Source organism: Neoarius graeffei, chromosome 21 (genome assembly GCF_027579695.1).
Source record: "Neoarius graeffei isolate fNeoGra1 chromosome 21, fNeoGra1.pri, whole genome shotgun sequence".
NCBI lineage: Eukaryota > Metazoa > Chordata > Actinopteri > Siluriformes > Ariidae > Neoarius > Neoarius graeffei.
Genome location: NC_083589.1, coordinates 6,196,726 through 6,216,738, shown reverse-complemented (window position 1 = coordinate 6,216,738; position 20,013 = coordinate 6,196,726). Strand labels below are relative to the sequence as shown.

General features: G+C 42.8%; 1 protein-coding gene across 13 annotated transcripts in view; it reads right to left on the bottom strand.

The window, feature by feature from the left end:
* Window positions 1–638: 638 nt before the first annotated feature.
* magi2a (membrane associated guanylate kinase, WW and PDZ domain containing 2a) overlaps window positions 639–20,013 on the bottom strand; it is a 288,209-nt gene continuing 268,834 nt past the window's right edge. For 9 of the 13 annotated variants that reach the window (XM_060903818.1, XM_060903822.1, XM_060903823.1 and 6 more), the window contains 2 exons: window positions 16,546–16,684; window positions 639–4,787 (listed from right to left, as the gene is read on the bottom strand). In XM_060903818.1, coding sequence (XP_060759801.1) covers window positions 4,195–4,787; window positions 16,546–16,684 — 732 coding nt within the window. In that variant the 3' untranslated portion in view covers window positions 639–4,194. Of the gene's footprint in view, window positions 4,788–9,489; window positions 9,601–16,545; window positions 16,685–20,013 lie in introns of all 13 variants that reach the window. The other 4 variants (XM_060903819.1, XM_060903829.1, XR_009651082.1 and 1 more) reach the window with 3 other exon arrangements.

The window sequence follows — 20,013 nt, the reverse complement described above, 5'->3', positions numbered from 1 at the left end:
AGATTTTCAGATGAATCGTTCCAGCTCGAGACACGTTTTTGCACTCTTTATCAGATCGCCTGTTCCAAGTGTTAAACCATCATCTCCTGCTCGAGAGGAAGTAAAAAAAACTGTCGTTTCTGTAATTCTGTAAATTTCCAGATGAATTGCTTTCCCTTCAATTTTCTCTCGATATCTTATTTAAAAAAAAAAAAAAGTACATTTCTCAGACCGGTCATTTCACAGGCACTCTTTATATTTATACACACACAGTATTTCAGTTTATCCATCCATACAATTTATATTTATTTATTCATTCCATTTATTTATTTATTTATTTATTTATTTATTTAAAAACGGTTTTTACCCCACAATCAGAGCCGTCAGGTCATACGACAGTTTGCATATTTAAGACAATAAGTGAAAATAAATTACAACGGGAAAAAATAATGATTATTATATTCTTAAAGTGAATTAACCACACAAACAAACAAACAAACACTCCTTCATTAAGACTTTTATGGAACACACTTTTTAAATGAAAATATTTTTCATATATTTTATTATTATTTCATAATTATTTATTAACTGCAAAATAAAGGTGCGACATCTATTCTTTCATTTTATATATATTTTTAATATTTTATATTTATTGTGCGTGTGTGTGTGTGTGTATATATTATTTCTATACTTTGTGGTTTTTCAGTGTATGAAAATAGAAACTCGGATAATAATAACGTCGTATCCTGTCGTAGCTCTAATTTCAGAAACTCCGCCTTCCTGTGAAAATAAACATCTGTTTATAATAACACACACGCACGCACGCACATACATACACAAGGAATGTTAAAAAGGAAATTTTGGGTGTCAGCGGGAAAAAAATGCACCTTTTTCCTGTTGATTTCCGTAAAAATTGCATGAAAATGATGTGAGGTCTGTTTAAGTTCACAAGAACTGATGGAAAAATCGCTCACAGCCAATCAGAGGTCATTGGGGGCGGGGCTTTTCAAAGAACATCTCCTGTAATTTATCTTAATTGAGTTTCGTTCGTCATGTTGCATACAAACGAATTTATTAGTAAGTCATCTGCAAAAACAAACAAACAAACTAACTAAAATGAAAACACGGTTTGTTTGGAAAAATCGTTTGTATCTTACGTTATTTATTTTATGGAAATTTCCATATTTCCATAGAAGGAAAATCGTTAATGAGAACCTCGATTGATCAATAAGTTACTGCGATTTCATGGACCGATTACTCTATCAAGTTTAAATCCATAATTAAGACAAATAAGATGATCAGGACAAAAGTAATGGCGCCCTATAAAAGGAGGAAGAGATACCGTGGTGCTTCAGCAGTGGAATATTTAGTGCATGTCAAGCTTAGGGGGCGCTCTTTCACCTTGGGGCGCTCTTTCACCTTAGGGGCGCTCTTTCAATTTGGGGGCGCTCTTTCACCTTAGGGGGCGCTCTTTCACCTTAGGGGTGCTCTTTCAATTTGGGGGCGCTCTTTCACCTTAGGGGTGCTCTTTCAATTTGGGGGTGCTCCTTCACCTTAGGGGCGCTCTTTCACCTTAGGGGTGCTCTTTCAATTTGGGGGCACTCTTTCACCTTAGGGGGTACTCTCAATTTGGGGGTGCTCTTTCACCTTAGGGGCACTCTTTCAATTTGGGGGCACTCTTTCACCTTAGGGGCGCTCTTTCACCTTAGGGGCACTCTTTCAATTTGGGGGTGCTCTTTTACCTTAGGGGCGCTCTTTCACCTTGGGGGCGCTCTTTCAATTTGGGGGTGCTCTTTCACCTTAGGAGGCGCTCTTTCACCTTAGGGGGTGCTATTTCGCCTTAGGGGCGCTCTTTCAATTTGGAGGCGCTCTTTCACCTTAGGGGGCGCTCTTTCACCTTAGGGGCACTCTTTCAATTTGGGGGTGCTCTTTCACCTTAGGGGTGCTCTTTCACCTTAGGGGCACTCTTTCAATTTGGGGGTGCTCTTTCAGCTTAGGAGGCGCTCTTTCACCTTAGGGGGTGCTCTTTTGCCTTAGGGGCGCTCTTTCAATTTGGAGGCGCTCTTTCACCTTAGGGGCGCTCTTTCACCTTAGGGGCACTTTCAATTTGGGGGCGCTCTTTCACCTTAGGGGCGCTCTTTCACCTTAGGGGCGCTCTTTCAATTTGGGGGTGCTCTTTCACCTTAGGGGCGCTCTTTCACCTTGGGGGGCGCTCTTTCAATTTGGGGGTGCTCTTTCACCTTAGGAGGCGCTCTTTCACCTTAGGGGGTGCTATTTCGCCTTAGGGGCGCTCTTTCAATTTGGAGGCGCTCTTTCACCTTAGGGGGCGCTCTTTCACCTTAGGGGCACTCTTTCAATTTGGGGGTGCTCTTTCACCTTAGGGGCGCTCTTTCACCTTAGGGGCGCTCTTTCAATTTGGGGGTGCTCTTTCACCTTAGGAGGCGCTCTTTCACCTTAGGGGGTGCTCTTTCGCCTTAGGGGTGCTCTTTCAATTTGGAGGCGCTCTTTCACCTTAGGGGGCGCTCTTTCACCTTAGGGGCGCTCTTTCAATTTGGGGGTGCTCTTTCACCTTGGGGTGCTCTTTCACCTTAGGGGGCGCTCTTTCATTTTGGGGGTGCTCTTTCACCTTGGGGCACTCTTTCACCTTAGGGCCGCTCTTTCACCTTGGGGGCGCTCTTTCACCTTGGGGGGGCTCTCTTTCACTTTGGGGGTGCTCTTTCAATTTGGGGCACTCTTTCACCATGGGGTGCTCTTTCACCTTAGGGGCGCTCTTTCACCTTAGGGGCTGCTCTTTTAAATACTTATGGGGTGCTCTTTTAATTTAGGGGCATTCTTTCACCTTAGGGGGCACTCTTTCAATTTAGGGGCACCCTTTCACCTTATGGGGTGCACTTTCATTTTAGGGGCACTCTTTCACATTAGGGGATGCTCTTTCACCATTTAGTTGCTGTTTCATGCTCTATTTGTCTTTTATGGAATTGTGTAGGTGTGGCTAAATGTAAATGCCTTGAACATGCTTGGTAATGGCGTTTTATCAACATACAGACACAAATATGAAGAAAATCAGCGAAACGCTTGTCAACGTAAATAGAATTTTTAGTTCATTTGAAAAAAACTGACAGTGAACATTACCGAATGACTGATAAATGAGGCCGGACATTATTTGACCCTTTTCAGAGAATCAACCATCTGTTTTTGTAAATAATATATCCTCCGTATACACAAAAAATACGTGACAAATTAACATTCTTGAAAATCAAAAGTGAACTGTTTTTGCTGACATACGGAACCCAGATCCTGAACACGTTTTCTGACAGAAGTTTTTCATTGTGATTTAATTTGTAAATATTAAATTCTCCGATTCTCGTACCTGATGCTTAAAAAAAAAAAAAAAGTCCAAACGGCGTTTTGGTCACCTAAACCTTCTTAAGCCTCTTCTGATTGACGTGGACTGGAGTTGATGGCGAAAGCACCTCGATGCTGATTGACTGAGGGAAAATGGCAGACGGGAGCAGGAGACCAATCAGACGGTTCCGAGGAGGACGTGCAGCCGGGGTTGTGCTGCTGAGAGTGAAACAGCAGTGAGTGTATTTACACTGTGGTATGTCATAGATCTCTTTTTATATTTAATATAATATAATAATAACACGTATTTCTCTAATCATCCGTGTGTTTATTAAACATCTGCAGTTTGGCTGATTTAAGGCAGAACACATGGGAATAAACTCTGGCATCATGTCCTTCATCCTTCATCCTTCAGTAAAATAGAATAAATTCCTTCGTGTGTATAAAAACCCGCCGTGGTTCCGACGCATGTCAGAGTTCGGTTCTGTTGGTTCTTCTCCGAAGTTAAACACATCCATCATCTTCAGTATTTTCTTTTCTTTACCAAGAAAAAAACAAAAACAAAAAAAAACACTTCCAGTTTTTAAGGTGGTGGGTGTCATGTCTCTTTAAAAGAATAATTTAGAAATAAAATAGAACTTAACGAGGCCCGTTAGTGTGTGAAGGCGTGAGAACGAGAGGGTTGTGGGGGATGGATTTGGGATCTCTCCGTGGTCCTGAAATCCAGGATTTCAGAGCAAATCAATTACGATTGAATCAAATTTGTTCATCCACAAGAGGGTGAGGGGGCGGGGCTTCGTATCGATTATCGCTTCAGGGCTGAGTGAGCTAATCGAAGCTAATTGAAGCTAACCATGTGTGTGTGTGTTTTTATCTGCTGATGGTGGATGAGGCTGAACGCAGGCTGCTCGGGAGTTTATCCGATCCGGGGATTTTCCACGGCCCTGGGGACACGGTCGCCTTCCTGCTCGCCATGTTGCTGGTGTTCTTGGATGTCTTTCTCTCCCCCGTCCCTCTGTCTTGCTCTCGTGCCTGACCTTTGACCTGCTGCACCATTCCGACGCCCTCCACAGCGCCCCCGTTGACCTCGGTGTCGCCTCGCAGGGATTTAGGCAGGTCTCGTTTCCGCTCTTTGGATCGGCTCTTGTTGGATTCCGCTTTCGTGTCGTCTGAGCGATTCTGGTGCCCCTTGTTCCCGCCGGCGCTTCTGCGTCTGGCTCTGCTGCCCTCCCGGTGCCGGTTCTGCCCCCTGCTGGACCCCGCGCCTGCCTTCTCCGCCGCTTTAAGACCCTGGCGGCAGCTTTCGGGGGCTTCCGTATCGATCAGCGGCATGTGAGGTGGCTCAGTAGATGGGTTCACATGGGATGACGGCGATGTGTTGGTTAAGCTCTCGAGGGGCGGAGCTACTTCCGACACGCTTGAGGAGGCTGGAGGGTTAGGATCCCAGGGGGTGGAGCTATCTGCTGGGGAAATATGAATGGCAATAAATAATCGCAACACACAACAGTAGATAAAGAATAAAATAAAATTAAAAAAAAAGATTTGAAGCTAATTTATCTTTCAGCTGCACCGGGTTTTAAAGCTCGAGATGATGATTTTTTTTTTTGATTAGAGCTGTGACTGATACTGATCCGACTCCAAACCTGAAGAGGAATCACACCGAGTCTTATATGCATCTCAGATTTGACTAATTTTTTTAGATCATTTGAGGATGAAAAGTTTTAGTACTGCCCCAAATGAATCTAGCTCTCTCATGTTAGTATTAAACACATGTCGAATGTTAGCGAAGTCAAACACACGCTTTAGTTCACAATAACAAACTCAAAACACTCACAATTCACCGTGACAGACAGCGAGAACGCCGCGTCAGCTCATCGTTCAAGCAGGAAAGATGAGAACAAAACAAGATGAATGTGAGATTGGTGGGAGGGGCGGGGCTTAATATATTGTAGTGTTAAAAAAACTCTCACGTCAATCCAGAGTCACGTCAACTGGCTCATATGTTGTTTTTATTGCTGGAAAAAAGGCGACTGCAGCCAAGGTGTGTTTTTGAGTAAATCGTCGCTGCGTCCTTGTGTGAAAAAGCACTAGTGTGACTCGTACGTGTTTGCAAGCTTCGTACGTGTTCATGGAATCGAATATGTTCGCGGATCACATCGAAATACGTGCACGCTTATTTCCGGATGCTGAAACTCAGGATCATAAATAAAGCACTTGTTCAAAAGAAAAGAAAAGAAAAGCTCACCATTTATTTCAGTTTTTTCATAGAACATGTCTTTAAAGGAGCAGCGTGTGATATTTTATTCCCTCTGCTGGCTGAGAAGTGAGTTGCAGTTACAATGAAACTATTTCCAAGCATTCCAATCTCGCCGGAAATACTTCACGAGTTACTTTTTAAGAAGAATAAAACAAGCAGGTACAAGCAGCTCTGATTCAGCTGAAGAGTAATTTCAGGGTCAGAAAGGTTGAATCAGGAGCCTGAGACAGACAAATGAACAAAATCCTTTGTATGTTCCAAATATGAATGAACTGTATGAAAAATAATAAATATTGTTACAGGATTCGGGGGAAAAAAAACATTTCAAACTCTGCAGACTGCAGCTTTAATATTTTATTCATGATTTAATTGCCATAGTTTTGTTTTGTTGAGAAATTTTTGACTGGTAGTGTGTGTGTGTGTGTGTGTGTGTGTGTGTGTGTGTGTGTGTGTAGATTCTCCAAATTTCTGATAACAAAATTACACTCTTCTCTTCTCCTTTCAGTGCACACACACACACACACACACACACACACACACACACACACACACACACACACACACACACACACTTTTATAGACGGAGGCAAACAAATGAGGCCCCGAACAATTCATTCACACTGACAAGCAAACAAATTCCCACAATTCCCGGCATGCTCTGCATTCCAGGAGCGGCTGATTTAGTGCTCCTGCTGCCTTTGGAGTGTGTACGGGACAGAAATATTTTCATGGAGGCACATTTCCTGGATTGATGTGACTCTGGAGGGAAAAGATAGAGCAGGGTCGTAAAGGGATTTGAGCTCATGATATCCCACAATGCACTGCAGCAGGATGTCTTACACCTACATCTATAATAGTAAACGCAGTGCCGTATTCAGAGCGGAGTCATGCGTAAACCACGAGGATCTAATAGTGAAATTAATCAGGCCGTAGGTACATACAAGGGGGCGGAGCTTAAGTCAAACAGCGTCTCAGTTACGCGTCAGCTCCAGCGTTAAGTTTATATTTTGCTGTAAACACACTCAAAACCCTGTGGAATGTCACTCAGGGCTAAATACGACACGATTCGTTCATTCATTAATAATATTGTCCCTCTAAAGGGCTTATCTTTTGTCTCATCTCATCTCATTATCTCTAGCCGCTTTATCCTGTTCTACAGGGTCGCAGGCAAGCTGGAGCCTATCCCAGCTGACTACGGGCGAAAGGCGGGGTACACCCTGGACAAGTCGCCAGGTCATCACAGGGCTGACACATAGACACAGACAACCATTCACACTCACATTCACACCTACGCTCAATTTAGAGTCACCAGTTAACCTAACCTGCATGTCTTTGGACTGTGGGGGAAACCGGAGCACCCGGAGGAAACCCACGCGGACACGGGGAGAACATGCAAACTCCGCACAGAAAGGCCCTCGCCGGCCACGGGGCTCGAACCCAGGACCTTCTTGCTGTGAGGCGACAGCGCTAACCACTACACCACCGTGCCGCCCCTTATCTTGTGTATGATTTAAAAAATAATAATAATAATAATAAAAGGTAAAATTACAGTGCGTGCTGGATCAAGTGCTATTCTACAGGATGAGCTGCTGAATAAGGAGTGTGGAAGCCATTTTGTTGAATTAACCCAGTGATTAAATTGATTATTAGCTCATCCGACCGACAGGTGATGAGTTTATGCCGTCATGTGTTGTCCGGTGTCCATCCGGCGTTGTCCACATTTCACACAAATCGCTTCTTCTCCCTCAATTCTTCACCAATTTTGATTCTTTCTGGCATGAAGGTAGGGGGACCTTGGGTGCATATAACTTCTACTCAGATTTGCTCCATTACAATTATTAAATCAACTTATGGACTAATTAAGCCTTAATGAGCAGTTTAACAAAAATCACTTCTTATTGGACAAGGTGGCCCACTTTAGATCGTTCCTTCTGGACTAGACGGGACCAGAGTGAGCCACGCCCTCATTCACGGTCTCGTTAAAGCTAGATGGCCTTTCGATTTCAAAAAATCAGTGAAATTTGGTTCCGTCTGAAATGTGGTCATTGTGATATATGTTTATTTCTGTAATATCTCACAAAATATCAGGCCATTCTGTGGCCGGGAAGTTATTTAATTTGAGGAGATTAAAACAAATAATGTGCATGAAATCGCGCAGTCAAGCAGACAGAGGAAGTCCGTGTGTGCGCATGCACAGGTTCATCATCATCATCTTCTTCTTTGGGTTTTACAGCAGCTGGCATCCACAGTGTCGCATTACTGCCATCTACAGGTTTACCTTCAACCGTGCACTGATAGTTCCATTATTCTGTCGCTAAACGAACAGCTGATCACACCGAGGTGCTCGCTGACCGCCGATATTTATTAGTTTGATATTTCCTTCGTATATAACGCAACGTCTTTTCTTCTTCTCACTTTCTTTCCGTTACTGTAGTCGGTCTTTCACGTTTCATTCGCACGCTCACGTCCGCCATTTTTCTCTCCTGTCTCAAATTTGTATCCCACAATGCCTTGCGCGAACGGGGAAAGCACACCACGTGATGTGATGTGATGCATGACGTAGTATCTTGTATTGAGTCATGGTGAAACAGGAAAAAATAGCAGAGAATTTAGGGCCACGTGGAGATAAATTCATTAATTGTTCTATTTAAAAAATACTAATAAAACTGGAAGTCTGTGATTTGAATTCAGTAGCTTTCGGTCCAGGGCGGCACGGTGGTGTAGTGGTTAGCGCTGTCACCTCACAGCAAGAAGGTCCGGGTTCGAGCCCCGTGGCCGGCGAGGGCCTTTCTGTGTGGAGTTTGCATGTTCTCCCCGTGTCCGCGTGGGTTTCCTCCGGGTGCTCCGGTTTCCCCCACAGTCCAAAGACATGCAGGTTAGGTTAACTGGTGACTCTAAATTGAGCGTAGGTGTGAATGTGAGTGTGAATGGTTGTCTGTGTCTATGTGTCAGCCCTGTGATGACCTGGCGACTTGTCCAGGGTGTACCCCGCCTTTCACCCGTAGTCAGCTGGGATAGGCTCCAGCTTGCCTGCGACCCTGTAGAACAGGATAAAGCGGCTACAGATAATGAGATGAGATGAGCTTTCGGTCCACTAACGAAAAATAATTGGGTGTCGGGAAAATTCTTTTTACGACCTACACTTGAAAAATCTGAAAGGCAGTGCAGCTTTGATATAACTCAGACTGTTTATGGACGAATGTATTGTTTTAGTGATATACAAGACTGCTGTTAGATTTTTCAACACTCGCAAAATCTCATTCAAATCTCATCAGATCAGGCTTTTTGTCTTTGATTTCTAATTTCTTTCTCGCTTTTGTGTTACTTTATAGAACGTTTCCGACTTCAGTCCACATTTTGTGAACACAGGGTCCCCCCATATGTAAATGTGACATTTATTTTTTTAAGATATTTTTTTGGGCTTTTTTTCACCTTTATTAGATAGGACAGTGTAGAGACAGGACAGGAAACGAGTGGGAGAGAGAGACGGGGAGGGATCGGGAAATGACCTCAGGTCGGAATCGAACCTGGATCCCCGGAATTATGGTATGGCGCCTTAGCCACCTGAGCCACGACCTGAGCCTTTTGAAAAATTCCATCTTGGACAACCTTGGAGGTCTGAACACCACGCAGGTGGTTTTAATAATCTGAATGCGGGAAAATCAGAAGATCCACTTCGGCAGGTGCGCAACCCGAGTCTGAACACCAGGAACTTTCCCAGCGGAGTTATTAACGTGAACATGAATCTGTTCGGTGAGGAATAAAAACACCCCCAAAACACAGGCAGAAAACCAAACCACTGGATTCAGTTAAAGACTTGTTACATACAATAACCTCACTCCAACACACACACACACACACACACACATGGTGAGTCAGTGTTAGAAGGCATGCGCTCTGTTACAAACCGTGTCTTTTGACTGGCCCAGTAGGAAGAAATACGGGGAGCCATGCGTGTCACTTTTCATGCACATGGAGAGGCTGGAAGATACCATTCCTACAAGAGGGGAAGTAACAACCTAGACCAATCATTAGGGTTAGAACAACAGCAGGAGATCAACATGTTATTCTGCAGTTAGACAGGTTAGACAGACTGACAGACACAGTAGACAGGATGTATATATTATAACGTTGCTAATAAGACACACAACATGCATTTGATCAGAAAGAAGACGGACAGATTGAAGAATGAACAGATATAAACACCATGAGGCTCAGAATCAGGATCTAAACATTCTACCTAAAGCATTATATCACATTATATTACATAGGCGCGAGTGTGTTACTGGGAAATGCGCCACTTGACACTGGTATTTTTCATCCGAGTTCCATCCGGGACATGGAGAACCAAAACCATGACAGAAATCTCTATCTGTCACTCGTGAGGAAATCGATGAGTGAGTAGTTTTGATAAATTTGGCCATTTTCCTTGTGATTGTGTCGATATGATAAAACGAAAATCACACGTTGGATCGAAGATATGAAGTTTATCTTCTCGTGCTGAAAAACTCGCATTTTTCATACGAAATACATCATGGATCTGAGAGACATAATTCCTGATATTTCACTCCGATGACATCACTCCGAATGTTTTCCCGCTGTGTTGTCAAAATGGCGAACCGGTTCAGAATTACAACCCCGATTCCAAAAAAGTTGGGACAAGGCCATGTTTCCCACTGTGAGACATCCCCTTTTCTCTTTACAACAGTCTGTAAACGTCTGGGGACTGAGGAGACAAGTTGCTCAAGTTTAGGGATAGGAATGTTAACCCATTCTTGTCTAATGTAGGATTCTAGTTGCTCAACTGTCTTAGGTCTTTTTTGTCGTATCTTCCGTTTTATGATGCGCCAAATGTTTTCTATGGGTGAAAGATCTGGACTGCAGGTTGGCCAGTTCAGTACCCGGACCCTTCTTCTACGCAGCCATGATGCTGTAATTGATGCAGTATGTGGTTTGGCATTGTCATGTTGGAAAATACAAGGTCTTCCCTGAAAGAGACGTCGTCTGGATGGGAGCATATGTTGCTCTAGAACCTGGATATACCTTTCAGCATTGATGGTGTCTTTCCAGATGTGTAAGCTGCCCATGCCACACGCACTAATGCAACCCCATACCATCAGAGATGCAGGCTTCTGCACTGAGCGCTGATAACAACTTGGGTCGTCCTTCTCCTCTTTAGTCCGAATGACACGGCGTCCCTGATTTCCATAAAGAACTTCACATTTTGATTCGTCTGACCACAGAACAGTTTTCCACTTTGCCACAGTCCATTTTAAATGAGCCTTGGCCCAGAGAAGACGTCTGCGCTTCTGGATCATGTTTAGAAACTGCTTCTTTGAACTATAGAGTTTTAGCTGGCAATGGCAGATGGCACGGTGAATTGTGTTCACAGATAATGTTCTCTGGAAATATTCCTGAGCCCATTTTGTGATTTCCAATACAGAAGCATGCCTGTATGTGATGCAGTGCCATCTAAGGGCCCGAAGATCACGGGCACCCAGTATGGTTTTCCGGCCTTGACCCTTACGCACAGAGATTCTTCCAGATTCTCTGAATCTTTTGATGATATTATGCACTGTAGATGATGAGATGTTCAAACTCTTTGCAATTTTACACTGTCGAACTCCTTTCTGATATTGCTCCACTATTTGTCGGCGCAGAATTAGGGGGATTGGTGATCCTCTTCCCATCTTTACTTCTGAGAGCCGCTGCCACTCCAAGATGCTCTTTTTATACCCAGTCATGTTAATGACCTATTGCCAATTGACCTAATGAGTTGCAATTTGGTCCTCCAGCTGTTCCTTTTTTGTACCTTTAACTTTTCCAGCCTCTTATTGCCCCTGTCCCAACTTTTTTTGAGATGTGTGGCTGTCATGAAATTTCAAATGATCCAATATTTGGCATGAAATTTCAAAATGTCTCACTTTCGACATTTGATATGTTGTCTATGTTCTATTGTGAATACAATATCAGTTTTTGAGATTTGTAAATTATTGCATTGCGTTTTTATTTACAATTTATACTTGTCCCAACATTTTTGGAATCGGGGTTGTAAAATTCGTTTGACAAGTTGTATTTTTTGTAGATGTGTCCATATAATATAAAGAACATTACACTGTGATGCGAAGATATGAAGTTTATCTTCTCGTGCTGTAAATATTTTCACTTGAAGATCAACTTCATATCTTCACACAACAGTGCAATATCATCTCTCTCTCTATTTCTATCCACATTCACTGGATATGAGCAATTGCGTGCTCTGATTGGCTACTCTACTACTAGGATATCAGCTTATATACCATGAGTAGAGAAAAACAAAATGGCGGAGCGTATTGCTGAACCAACCGAGGACGAAATAAAAACGATCCTCGAAAACAAAACCCCAAAAAATACAAAAAACCTCCCCATAAGCAACAAAATATGGAATAAAAGTATTTGATGGTAAGAAAGTATATATTTTTTTACTTTTCAAGAATTATTATTATTAGAGAATTTTTTCACAAATTGCTCCTGTCATTTCGCCGGTTTGTTTACATTCTAAGCGGAAATGATTTTGTCGGATGTTTTGTATAAAGTTTTTATTGGTCAAATCGCACAGAATTGCACAGAAATAAATTTTAAAATGCTCCATTTCTCAAAATCCAGTGAATGTGTATAGAATAAATATATGTTATTTAGCAGCTGGGAGGTCCGTATCGTGAAATACCGTGACTGAGGTCTTGAAAGTACTGAGCGAGGCCCTCTGGGTCGAGGTCAGTATTCAAGGCCGAGGTCACGGTATTTCACCATATGGACAGACCTTAAGCTGGTAAATAATATATTTATTTTTTTCTTTACCAAATTCTAACAGAAAACGAGGGCGCCCAAAAGGGAAAACCGAGCCGAGCCGCCATTTTGAATCCTCGTTGACGGCTGTAATGCAAATTGCTTCCTCCTCGGTATACAAGTGCACTTCCATGGCAGGAAAAAAAAATACATTTTGCCGCCTATGTAGTCCCCTATTTATACAAAATTGAGTCATTCAGGATTCAGCCATGTTTTTGCTCGGTGTTAGCAAGTTACAGGTTTTTAGCTTTCTCCTGAAATGTTTTATTATATTTCTTCTTCCTCAGGGTAGTAAAACTCGCTTTCGCTGTGAACACTGTCGTTATCGCTATCCATGCTGTAAAATCAATGCTATTCTCCTGAGAAATGCTGGCAAAAATTTACAAGATTTTTGATAATCTTATAAATAAATTTTATAAAAAAGATGTTAACAAAAATTGCTACTATGTTGTTTGTTGTTGTGAACGAGCGAGTCACCAGAGGTCCGTAACCGGGGTCCGTAACTGGTGTCCGTACCATAGGATACGGACCACCTCGCCAGCCAATCAGAGCGCAGGATTTGATGGAAACCAGACCACGAAAAAAAATAAAAACAGTTATTCCACTCCATCTCGGTGCTATGTGCCTCGTCGGCTATCAGCTCATGTACGACTCGATTTCATGGAATAACTGTTAAATAAATTCGTGTAAAGTAGCACGAATTGCAGCAGCGGACGCCGTTTTAATCTGATTTATTTTTCTCAAAGTAAGATCTGTGATTTTTTTCAAAAAAATATTTTAATACAGCGGTAAAAATCACAACCCAATATAAAGTAATTTGACTTATTATTGAGTAATAACTGTTTAAGAAGTTGAATGGTCTGTAAATAGCTTCATCTTAAATATAATGATAATTAAGCGCCAATAAATAAATAAATAAATAAATAGAATTCTTAAAAACTCCTAATGAATCACCAAAACATGACTGTACACATTCAAATAATCAGCCTGATCTTTGCATCAATGGATTGTGTGCATGTTTGTTTATTTTTTTCTATCTCATATTCTAAAATATATATTTAATCACTACCTAAAAACAGAGTGTAAAATGTGTGTGTACATAGCACCCAGAGCTGTCACTCATTATTCATGTTGTGGGTGGAGCCATCAGCCCAGGAAGCTGTATTTGTGATGCTCCAGATGCTCGCTGCTGTGTTTATATCCCCCATGTGCCTCCATCAGAAGTTTAGCGAGGTGTGTTCGAAAGCTTTGCTGTCTGTCATCCTGATATTCATTCATGCAAACAGTGTGTGTGCTGTTTATTGAGTGTGTGTTGTTTGTGTTCATTGTACTGGTTGAACTGTGGTTTAGCCTGAGACCTTGAACGCAGAGGCTAATGGGGCACGTTTGGCAAACTTGTAGAGGTTTGGTTGGCTATTGGTTGAGCGGAGCGAGGTGTGTAATGTTTAGATCAGAGTCTGTAAACATTACTCTGCAAAATTGTGGATTTGTTTACAGCCATGTTACGTTAATTATTTTTGTTTTCACAGTGTTTGGTGTTTGATGCTATACTCGTAGTCAAGAGGAATAAAACACATCTGCATCCATCAGCGACTCTCTGCTGTTGTTCTTAATGCTGAGGGCTGCTACAGTGTTAGTAAATAATTTCGGTTAGTAAAAAAAAAAATTTGGCTCCCTGAGACAGCACCGGCCTTGGTTCAGGCCGTTGCTGAGGAAACATTTCCCCCCGAAGGTCACTGCCAGGAGACACTCTTGCATTCCTCCTCTAACTTTCCGCGGTCGCCATTTTTACCCCCAGTGTGACAAGCGGGTGCGTGACCAGCACCTTTATGGCTGCAGGAGCGGACGGCTGCTTGCTTGCACTGGATTACCTCCCCCCCTCCCCCTGATTCCCCCCCTCATGTCCCGTGTTTAAAGTGTACTTGTGTTGTTGTGTGCTTATGGGCAAAGGTTTTTTAAATGTTCCCACACTGTACTCCTGACAGGAGCATAATGGGGGGGTGTTAATTTTTTTCCTTATCTCTCCTCATGTTGTGTTTCCTTTTTATCTTTATCCCTGTCTTCCTGTCCTGTCTACCCTATGTCAATTGTATGTTGTATACAGTGGGGCAAAAAAGTTTTTAGTCAGTCACCAATTGTGCAAGTTCTCCCACTTAAAAAGATGAGAGAGGCCTGTAATTTTCATGATAGGTACACTTCAACTATGAGAGACAAAATGAGAAAAAAAATCCAGAAAATCACATTGATTTTTAAAGAATTTATTTGCAAATTATGGTGGAAAATAAGTATTTGGTCAATAACAAAAGTTCATCTCAATACTTTGTTATATACCCTTTGTTGGCAACGACAGAGGTCAAACGTTTTCTGTAAGTCTTCACAAGGTTTTCACACACTGTTGCTGGTATTTTGGCCCATTCCTCCATGCAGATCTCCTCTAGAGCAGTGATGTTTTGGGGCTGTCACTGGGCAACACGGACTTTCAACTCCCTCCAAAGATTTTCTATGGGGTTGAGATCTGGAGACTGGCTAGGCCACTCCAGGACCTTGAAATGCTTCTTACGAAGCCACTCCTTCGTTGCCCGGGCGGTGTGTTTGGGATCACTGTCATGCTGAAAGACCCAGCCACGTTTCATCTTCAATGCCCTTGCTGATGGAAGGAGGTTTTCACTCAAAATCTCACGATACACGGACCCATTCATTCTTTCCTTTACACGGATCAGTCGTCCTGGTCCCTTTGCAGAAAAACAGCCCCAAAGCATGATGTTTCCACCCCCATGCTTCACAGTAGGTATGGTGTTCTTTGGATGCAACTCAGCATTCTTTCTCCTCCAAACACGACAAGTTGAGTTTTTACCAAAAAGTTCTATTTTAGTTTCATCTGACCATATGACATTCTCCCAATCCTCTTCTGGATCATCCAAATGCTCTCTAGCAAACTTCAGATGGGCCTGGACATGTACTGGCTTAAGCAGGGGGACACGTCTGGCACTGCAGGATTTGAGTCCCTGGCGGCGTAGTGTGTTACTGATGGTAGCCTTTGTTACTTTGGCCCCAGCTCTCTGCAGGTCATTTACTAGGTCCCCCCGTGTGGTTCTGGGATTTTTGCTCACCGTTCTTGTGATCATTTTGACCCCACGGGGTGAGATCTTGCGTGGAGCCCCAGATCAAGGGAGATTATCAGTGGTCTTGTATGTCTTCCATTTTCTAATAATTGCTCCCACAGTTGATTTCTTCACACCAAGCTGCTTACCTATTGCAGATTCAGTCTTCCCAGCCTGGTGCAGGTCTACAATTTTGTTTCTGGTGTCCTTTGACAGCTCTTTGGTCTTGGCCATAGTGGAGTTTGGAGTGTGACTGTTTGAGGTTGTGGACAGGTGTCTTTTATACTGATAACGAGTTCAAACAGGTCCCATTAATACAGGTAACGAGTGGAGGACAGAGGAGCCTCTTAAAGAAGTTGTTACAGGTCTGTGAGAGCCAGAAATCTTGCTTGTTTGTAGGTGACCAAATACTTATTTTACCAAGGAATTTACCAATTAATTCATTAAAAATCCTACAATGTGATTTCCTGGATTCTTTCCCCCCATTCTGTCTCTCATAGTTGAAGTGTACCTATGATGAAAATTACAGGCCTCTCTCATCTTTTTAAGTGGGAGAACTTGCACAATTGGTGGCTGACTAAATACTTTTTTGCCCCACTGTATGTACGGACAGGTTGACGGCTAATTTCACTGGTACATGCGACTAGTGACAATAAAGGGCATCATCATCATCATCATCATCAAATAATCCCATATTATTTTTTAAAAGCAAATTAAAAATAAGCACGGGATAAACACCCATCTATCTTATGGAAATAAAGATATACATTTTGTATCAAGTGTCTATGAGATACATTGCCTTGCACTTATGATCGGGTTTCCTGTGGTGGTACTCGGATGTTGTTCGTATGTATGGCCGTTGTACGGTTGTAAAAACCATCAAAAATCAGTTTGATACATTACCGTATTCTCTTAAATACAGAGCTTCACTCTGAGAACTGTTGGATTGTACCGGCTCTACACGTGCAGTATTTTTTCTAAATCATCAAAATAGCGTTTTGTTAATTGTGGAATGTGTGTGTGTGTGTGTAAACCCACCATACTCCGGTACCTGTCCCGTTCCTCTCTTCAGCAGCAGTCTCACTCTGTTTCCACCCGACTTGATGAGCTCAATGGCGTGAGTGTGTGTCATCTCCCGTGTGCTCTCACCATTAATCTCTATGATCTGGTCTCCAACCTACACACACACACAGAGAGTGAGGTGAATAAAATGCTAACAGACCATACACTAACGAACGTGTGTGTTTTGCCACCTTTGTGTGTATTCATTTTTATCTTACTGGTTTATACAGGATTCACTCAATACTAGCCTCTGAGAGCAGATCTGAGTAGGTATACCTTAAAAGCCGTAGATGGAAATGTGGGCGTGTCTTTGAGTGCATATATGGGTAATGAGAGCAGCTATGAGTGGGTGTATTTTGAAAGCCATATATGGAATTGTGGGCGTGTCTGAATGCATATATGGAAATGAGGACAGATCAGAGTGGGTGTACTTTGAAATTCATATCCGGAAATGGGTGTGTCTTTAAGTGCATCCTGTATGTGCAAATGAGAGCAGCTCGGAATGGGCGTGGCTTTAAGCTCATACATGGCAATATGGGCATGCCTTTACATGCAGATATAGAATAAGCACATATCTGAGTGGGTGGGACTTTAAGTCGATGAAAGGTAATCGACTTAAATTGATGAAAGTCGATGGTTTTGAGTGCATATATGCAAAATGAGAGTAGCTCTGAGTGGGTGTACTTTCAAAGCCATATATGGAATTGTGGGAGTGTCTGAATGCATATAAGGAAATAAGGACAGATCTGAGTGGGTGTACCTTGACAGCCATTGATGGAGATGTGGGTGTATCTTTGAATGCATATATGGAAATGAGGACAGATCTGCGAGGGTGTACCTTGACAGCCATAGATGGAGATGTGGGTGTGTCTTTGAGTGCATATATGGAAATGAGGACAGATCTGAGAGGGTGTACCTTGAAAACCATATATAGAATTGTGGGCATGCATGAATGTATTTTTGGAAATGAGGACCAATCTGTGTGGGTGTACCTTGAAAGCCATAGATGGAAATGTGGGTGTGTCTTTGAGTGCATACATGGAAATGAGAGCAGCTCTGAGTGGGTGTACTTTGAAAGCCATATGGAATTGTGGGTGTGCCTGAATGCATATATGGAAAAGAGGACCGATCTGAGTGGGTGTACCTTGAAAGCCATAGATGGAAATATGGGTCTGTCTTTGAATGCATATATGGAAATGAGGACAGATCTGAGTGGGTGTACTTTGAAAGCCATAGACTGAAAGTTGGGTGTGTCTTTGAGAGCATCCTTGTAGCGAAGCGAGAGAACAGTCACCTTATCCTGCCATGAACCCAGGTCTACAGGATGCCAAATCTGCACCCTGGCCACAGCACCAAAGAGCCAGGCTTGTTGGTATGGCAGTCAGAGCACATACTCAGCTATAGTGACGGGCACTCCGTCACACTGCCCTCCCTTTCGGGGGGCGCACCCGTGCACTTCACACAAACAGGAGTCCCTCATGCATCCCCCAGCCATACTTCTCCCATACCAGGGTGCCCCACACACTCGTGCTTCACCCATCTCTGGGGTCCCTCGCACAGGGGCCACCTATCCTGGGGGTCCCTCATGGCTCACACATAGGGTACAGCTCCGATGGCCTCATGGCAAGCCATCCCACTTCTGACACCATCTGTAGTGAAGCAAGAGAACAGTCACCTTATCCTACCTTGAACCCAGGTCTACAGGATGCCAAACCTGCATCCTGACCACAGCACCAAACAGCCAGGCTCGTTAGTATGGCAGTCAGAGCACATATTCAACTATAATGACGGGCACTCCGTCACAATCCTGTATATGCAAGTGAGAGCAGATCGGAATGGGTGTGGCTTTAAGACCATATATGGCAATATGGGCATGCCTTTACAGTGGTGCTTAAAAGTTTGTGAACCCTTTAGAATTTTCTATATTTCTGCAAAAATATGACCCAAAACATCATCAGATTTTCACACAAGTCCTAAAAGTAGATAAACAGAACCCAGTTAAACAAATGAGACAAAAATATTATACTTGGTCATTTATTTATTGAGGAAAATGATCCAATATTACATATCTGTGAGTGGCAAAAGTATGTGAACCTTTGCTTTCAGTATCTGATGTGACCCCCTTGTGCAGCAATAACTGCAAGTAAATGTTTCCGGTATCTGTTGATCAGTCCTGCACACCGGCTTGGAGGAATTTTAGCCCGTTCCTCCATACAGAACAGCTTCAACTCTGGGATGTTGGTGGGTTTCCTCACATGAACTGCTCGCTTCAGGTCCTTCCACAACATTTTGATTGGATTAAGGTCAGGACTTTGACTTGGCCATTCCAAAACATGAACTTTATTCTTCTTTAACCATTCTTTGGTAGAACGACTTGTGTGCTTAGGGTCGTTGTCTTGCTGCATGACCCACCTTCTCGTGAAATTCAGTTCATGGACAGATGTCCTGACATTTTCCTTTAGAATTCCCTGGTATAATTCAGAATTCATTGCTCCATCAATGATGGCAAGCCGTCCTGGCCCAGATGCAGCAAAACAGGCCCAAAACACGATACTACCACCACCATGTTTCACAGATGGGATAAGGTTGTTATGCTGGAATGCAGTGTTTTCCTTTCTCCAAACTTAACGCTTCTCATTTAAACCAAATTGTTCTATTTTGGCCTCAGCCATCCACAAAACATTTTTCCAATAGCCTTCTGGCTTGTCCATGTGATCTTTAGCAAACTGCAGACAAGCAGCAAGTTTTTTGGAGAGCAGTGGCTTTCTCCTTGCAACCCTGCCATGCACACCATTGTTGTTCAGTGTTCTCCTGATGGTGGACTCATGAACATTAGCCAATGTGAGAGAGGCCTTCAGTTGCTTAGAAGTTACCCTGGGGTCCTTTGTGACCTCGCCAACTATTACACGCCTTGCTCTTGGAGTGATCTTTGTTGGTCGACCACTCCTGGGGAGGGTAACAATGGTCTTGAATTTCCTCCATTTGTACATAATCTGTCTGACTGTGGATTGGTGGAGTCCAAACTCTTTAGAGATGGTTTTGTAACCTTTTCCAGCCTGATGAGCATCAACAATGCTTGTTCTGAGGTCCTCAGAAATCTCCTTTGTTCGTGCCATGATACACTTGCACAAACGTGTTGTGAAGATCAGACTTTGATAGATCCCTGTTCTTTAAATAAAACAGGGTGCCCACTCACACCTGATTTGTCATCCAATTGATTGAAAACACCTGACTCTAATTTCACCTTCAAATTAACTGCTAATCCTAGAGGTTCACATACTTTTGCCACTCACAGATATGTAATATTGGATCATTTTCCTCAATAAATAAATGACCAAGTATCATATTTTTGTCTAATTTGTTTAACTGGGTTCTCTTTATCTACTTTTAGGACTTGTGTGAAAATCTGATGATGTTTTGGGTCATATTTATGCAGAAATATAG